The sequence below is a fragment of the Mauremys reevesii genome, linkage group 22 (genome assembly GCF_016161935.1).
Source record: "Mauremys reevesii isolate NIE-2019 linkage group 22, ASM1616193v1, whole genome shotgun sequence".
In the NCBI taxonomy this organism is placed as follows: domain Eukaryota; kingdom Metazoa; phylum Chordata; order Testudines; family Geoemydidae; genus Mauremys; species Mauremys reevesii.
In genome coordinates, this window is record NC_052644.1 from 21,780,514 (window position 1) to 21,786,370 (window position 5,857).

General features: G+C 67.2%; 1 protein-coding gene across 1 annotated transcript; it reads right to left on the reverse strand.

The window, feature by feature from the left end:
• Positions 1–1,633: 1,633 nt before the first annotated feature.
• LOC120388379 (galanin peptides-like) lies at positions 1,634–4,975 on the reverse strand. Its single transcript, XM_039510192.1, has 6 exons — positions 4,420–4,975; positions 3,789–3,866; positions 3,527–3,581; positions 3,049–3,138; positions 2,902–2,976; positions 1,634–2,435 (listed from the first exon to the last, which is right to left on the reverse strand). Exons 2-6 carry the CDS (start codon positions 3,864–3,866, stop codon positions 2,383–2,385), a joined length of 351 nt encoding a protein of 116 aa, XP_039366126.1. The 5' UTR covers positions 4,420–4,975; the 3' UTR covers positions 1,634–2,382.
• Between the last annotated feature and the right edge of the window lie 882 nt (positions 4,976–5,857).

The following is a 5,857-nucleotide window of genomic DNA, read 5'->3' on the forward strand; positions in this document are numbered from 1 at the left end:
CAGACAGACAGACACAGACAGACGGACGCACACGCAGACAGGCAGATGCAGATAGATGCACACACAGACAGGCGGACGCACACACAGACGGACGCACACGCAGACAGACAGACACAGACAGACGGACGCACACGCAGACAGGCAGACACAGACAGACACAGACAGACGGACGCACACGCAGACAGACGGACACACCCACACACCGACACATGCCGAGCTCCCCCCCGCTCGCCCCATCCCTGGGCAGCGGGTGTGTCCGTCTTGTCCCCCCTCCAGCTGCCTCCCTGGGGAGCAGCCCCACTTCAGGTTGTCGGGGGGGGGTGTTACTGATCCCCCCCCACATACCCCCCTGCGCAGCCGGACGGGCCCCACGCCGCGGCCCCCGCTGGGCACAGAGAGCCGGGGGGTGGGGGGTGACGGGAGCCCCAGTGCAAAGCTGCACCCACGGGCCCTGCAGAGAGATGCAGATGCCGGGTGCCGGGGGGGGGGGGCGCACAGGGATAGCGAGTGAGAGATGGGGGGGCTCCCCGGCCAGACACCAGCCTAACGAGCCACAGGCTAATTGCTCGTTTGCTGCTGCTCCTCGCAGGCTGGTCATTAGGTGAGGAGCAAATTCCAGCCCCCGGAGTGACCCCAGGATCAGAGCAAGTTACCGCGAGTGTGGCTGGCTGGGGGAGGGGGCCGGGAATGGGGCAAGAGGCCTGTCCCCTCTGGGGGGCACCGGCTCCCATCTGGCCCCAGGGCGGGGGCCCCTCTCTGCCCCCCTGCTGACCACCGCGCTCTACCCAACCCCCCAGACAATATGTGGGGCAGGTGAGCTGTTGTCCTGGCGATTTCCCATAATAGTCTGTGCGTGCCTCAGTTTCCCTATGAGCTGCCTGGTTAGCCAGCGGTGGGGGAGACGGTGGTTCACTCTGTGCAGTGACCCCGAGACCCAGGTGTGACTGAGCTAACGCCCGCGGGTGCCCCCTGGGCAGGGAGCCGGGCGGGTGCGACCAGCTGGAGGACGAGGGGCTGGGGGGGGGTTGCTCCGTGTGGGGCTGGTGGGGGGAGCTGGGGGCACTGGCACTAAGGGGTCGGGGGGCTCTGGGCTCGGGCCCGACCCAGCCGGGCTTGGCTGTAATTTCTGTCCTCGGCGCTAACCCAGGACTCTCCGCGCTGCGCCCAGACCCCCAACAACCCCCCCACGGTCCCCCCCCACCTCCCGAGCCTGGAGCTGGGGGGCCTGGCTCCCTCTGCCTCTGGGGCCCATCCTGTGGCACTCGCTGTGGGGGGCTCCTGGCCTGACCCGGGGGGGCTGCAGGCTCCAAGGGGGGGTCCCAGGGGGCGGGAAGCCGAGGGGCTCACCCCAGTGAGAGCGACCCCCAGGGGGCTGCCAACCCACAGATTCCTGCTGCATCACTCCTAAGCTTCTTGCAGGGCCGGGGAGAGAACCCAGGAGTCCTGGCTCCCAGCACCCCCCTGCTCTAGCCACTGGACCCCACTCCCCTCCCAGACCCGGGGAGAGAACCCAGGCGTCCTGGCTCCCAGCACCCCCCTGCTCTAACCACTGGACCCCACTCCCCTCCCAGACCCGGGGAGAGAACCCAGGCGTCCTGGCTCCCAGCCCCAGCCCAAGCACCACACAGGAATATCGAGCAGTGAAATATTTATTGGCTGGTTGCTTAGGGAGACCCCCCCACCCCGAGACAGGGGGCTGGGTCTGGGGAGGGCCTGATCCTCCAGGATCCCTGCAGGATTTGGGGGTCCCCGGCCCCGTCTGTGCCCTCTGCCGTGGGCCGCCAGTGGTCCCAGCCGCCGTGCTCGGGGAGCGTCGGGTCGACATCCAGCTCCGGGACGTGTCGCAGGGAGGCGCTGGCTGCAGCTGTGTCAAGTGCCCCGTACTGCAGAGGGGGAGTCTCCCGGGGGTCCGCAGCCCCGTCACTTGTCCCCCATGCAGCATGATGACGAGAGCGTTCCAGGGGGCCGTGGGAGGGGAAACTGAGGCAATGAGTGACGGAGAAGGGACGTACCCCGAAGGGCACATGGGGAAGCAGTCACAGAGCCAGGGAGAGAACCCAGGAGTCCGGGCTCCCAGCCCCCCTGCTCTAACCACTAGCCCCCACTCCCCCACCACTATCACACTCAGGGCAGGAAGTGGAATGGGGTACCCGGGGGCGACTCCCCTTTGCTTGGCCAGGGGGGTGTCACACTAGGGGGCTGGTGGCGGCAGAATGGGAGGGGGGAGGGGCCTGCATGGGAGGCCAGAAGACGGGGGGGGGTCCCAGGTCGGGAGAGGGCTGAGCGTGTCCGCACCAGGGCAGGGGGCGCTGCTCTGGGGTCGGCGCCCGTCACCGTGAGGGGGAGCTCCTGGCACAGGCAGATCGGCGGGAGGCCGGGGGGCTAGGGCTGCCCGGCGGCATCGGGGAGGGGCAGACGATCCAGGGCCCCCAGCTCTGCAGGAGGGATGGAGACAGAGACCCCTTGATTAGCTCCATGGGCAAGCCCTCGCCCCCACCCCGGGGACGGTGTGAGAACCCCGGCGTCCTGGGTCCCAGCCCCTCCCCCCCCGTTCTAACCACTAGACCCCACTCCCCTCCCAGAGCCAGAGAGAGAACCCAGGAGTCCTGGCTCCCAGCCCCCCTCCACCCCACTCCCTGGCTCTAACCACTAGACCCCACTCCCCTCCCAGAACCAGAGAGAGAACCCAGGAGTCCAGGCTCCCAGCCCCCCTGCTCTGACCACTAGACCCCACTCCCCTCACCGAGCAGAGAACCCAGGAGTCCTGGCTCCCAGCTGTAACCACTAGATCTCACTCCCCTCCCAGAGCCAGGGAGAGAACCCAGGAGTCCTGGCTCCCAGCCCCCCCTGCCTTTACCCACTCCCCCCTCTCGCCCCCCCGGGTCCGGCCCTGGCACTCACCTGGAAGACACAGGGAGGAGAGGAAATCCAGCAAAGTCTGGAGGCCGCGCTCGGCCGGGGGGCTCAGGGGGGCACCTGGAGGAGAGAGGGGGCGGGTGAGTGGGGTGCAGAGCGGGGCCCTGAGGGGGGCGGGGGCCAGGGACTCACCATCGAACTCCACCTCCAGCTGCACCGGCTCCTCCGCGGCCTCCCGCTTCCCGGCTAAGGCCCCCTTCTCCATCAGCGGGCGGTGGGCGTCTGCGAGAGAGAGGGTGAGGGGGGGGCTGCGGGCCTGGACGCCTGGGTTCTATCCCAGCTGGGGAGGGAGGGTCTCGTGCTTAGAGCCGGGGTTACTGGGAACTGGGACTCCTGGGTTCTCTCCCGGCGCGGGGGCAGCACAGCTGGGATGGGGAGCCAGGATGCCTGGGTTCTCTCCTGGGTGGGCGCGGCATGGTGGGGGGTGGGAGCCAGGATGCCTGGGTGGGGAGTGCAGGACACCTGGGTTCTGGCTGGGGGTGGCGGCAGCCAGGACACCTGGGTTCTCTCCCGGGGGGGGAGGGGGAGCCAGGCCGCCTGGGTTCTCTCCTGGGGGGGAGGGGGAGCCAGGACGCCTGGGTTCTCTCCCGGGGGGGAGGAGGGTACTCACGGGGGCCCAGCAGGTAGCCTGCACTGTTCAGGGTCCAGCCACGTTTGTCTTTGAGCTGCAGAAAAAAAACCCCATTAACCGAGTAGCTTTGCCCCCGCCCAGTCTGAGCCCCCCCCGCTCGCACACTGGGACAGCCCAGGACCCAGCAGACGCCTGGTGGGGATCGTACCATTCAGGGGGCCCGGTGGGGATGGAGGAGACAGACCGGGAGGGGGCACTGGGGGAGGGGGTGGCAGGAGGAGGGGCTGGGGGGGCCTCTCACCATCAGAGGGATCCCAGCACATTCGCCCAGCAGCCCCCACAGGGCCAGAGAGATGCAGAGCACAGCAGGGGTCCCCATCTGTGAAAGAGAGAGAGAGAGAACCCAGGAGTCCGGGCTCCCAGCCCCCACCCCCCTCCGTTCTATCCACTAGAGCCCCCTCCTCCGGGGGCTGGGAGAGAACCAGGGGCTCCCAGCCCCCCCCCACCGGTCTATCCACTAGAGCCCCCTCCCCTCCCGGAGCTGGGGAGAGAACCCAGGAGTCCGGGTTCCCAGTCCCTGCTCCGTTCTATCCACTGGACCTCCCTCCCCTCCCCGAGCTGGGATAGAACCCAGGAGTCCGGGCTCCCTCTATCTCTGTCCCCCAAATGCTGTTCATCACACACATGCCTGGTTTTACCCTCAGCCCAATGCACCATGGGATATTTCTGCCCCCCCACCCGGGCAAAAAAACCCCTCCCATCCCATTGACTCAGCCCGGGGCTCCCCACAACTCTGCTGGTGCCCCTCACTCCCGACCCGCAGCCCCCTGCTAACCCAGCCCTGCCCCCCCAGCCCTGCCGGTGCCCCTCACTCCCGACCCGCAGCCCTGGCATTGGCAGGGCCCGATTCTGGGGGGCTGGGGGAATCTCACCTCAAATTCTGCCCCGCTCTGGTTGCAGCCGGGGGCTCAGGCACTGGATTTATACAGGGCAGGGGCTGGGGGGGGCCAGATGGGTGCGTCATGCCGGGGGGGTGTAGCTAATCGCCCCCCACGGATTCGGGGGGGGGGGCTGGTTCATTTATGTTGCCTCTAATTTCTCTTTTCCACTTAGTCAGAAAATGGGCCTGAAAATTGGTGTAATTAGCTCTAAGTGACTCCAGCACACGGTGGGGGGCAGGAGTGGGGAACTGGGGGGATTCTAGGGGCAGGGGGGCTCAAGGGGAAATCGGCGGGGGCAGCCGGACACCTGGGTTCTATTCCAGGCACTACCTGCATTGATTGGTTTTATCTGGGGGGCTGAGCTAGGGCGACCAGGCAGCAAATGTGAAACATCGGGACAAGGGTGGGGGGTAATAGGAGCCTAGATAAGAAAAAGACCCAAAATTGGGACTGTCCCTTTAAACTGGGGACACCTGGGCACCCGAGGCTGGGCACATCTCGCCGTGCCTCGGTTTCCCCATTACTGAGCCTGGCCCTGACCCTTGGTCTAGGGTGTCCAGATGTCCTGATTTTATAGGGACAGTCCCGATTTTTGGGTCTTTTTCTTATCTAGGCTCCTATTACCCCCCACCCTGTCCTGATTTTTCATATTTGCTGTCTGGTCGCCTGGGTCCCATCCCGCTTTAACCACTGACTGGACCCGACTCCCCTCCCTGAGTCAGGGAGAGAACCCAGGAGTCCTGGCTCCCCCCGGGCATTGGCAGATGGTCCTTTATTCTCATTAGGGAGGCTGGGTAAGAGCCTCAGGCCTTGTCCCCATCAGCACAATTAGAGCATCCGTGTGAATCCTGGCCAAGAGCCCAGGCCACCGACTGAGTGCGTCACCGGGCTCACCAGTGACTTCAGGGGCTCGCAGACACATCTGGAGGGTGGGGAAATCAGGGGCTGCGGGTCGGGAGTGAGGGGCACCGGCAGGGCTGTGGGGAGCCCAGGGCTGGGCTAGCAGGCGCTGCGGGTTGGGAGTGAGGGGCACCGGCAGGGCTGGCGGAGGGCAGGGCTGGGCTGGCAGGGGCTGCGGGTCGGGAGTGAGGGGCACCGGCAGGGCTGGGGGGGCAGGGCTGGGGTAGCAGGGGCTGTGGGTCAGGAGTGAGGGGCACCAGCAGGGCTGGGGGGCAGGGCTGGGGTAGCAGGGGCTGTGGGTCAGGAGTGAGGGGCACCGGCGGAGCTGGGGGGAGCCCAGGGCTGGGCTAGCAGGGGGCTGCAGGTCGGGAGTGAGGGGCACCAGCAGAGCTGAGGGCGGGGCCCCGCTAGGGGGCGCTGGCTGCCCCCTCGCAGTCTCTCTAGCCCCGCCTCCCTCTCTATGGTGCCCCCAGCGCTGATTGGCTGCTGCGTGGCGTGGGGGGAGGGGCGGCGCTGCCATTGGCTGCCG

Coding starts and splice junctions, on each gene's coding strand:
- LOC120388379 (XM_039510192.1), bottom strand. CDS start 3,866: ATGGGGACCCCTGCTGTGCTCTGCATCTCTCTGGCCCTGTGGGGGCTG. Junction 3,139..3,526: donor AGGCTACCTGCTGGGCCCCC/GTGAGTACCCTC, acceptor TCTCTCTCGCAG/ACGCCCACCGCCCGCTGATG. Junction 2,977..3,048: donor GCTGGAGGTGGAGTTCGATG/GTGAGTCCCTGG, acceptor TCTCTCCTCCAG/GTGCCCCCCTGAGCCCCCCG.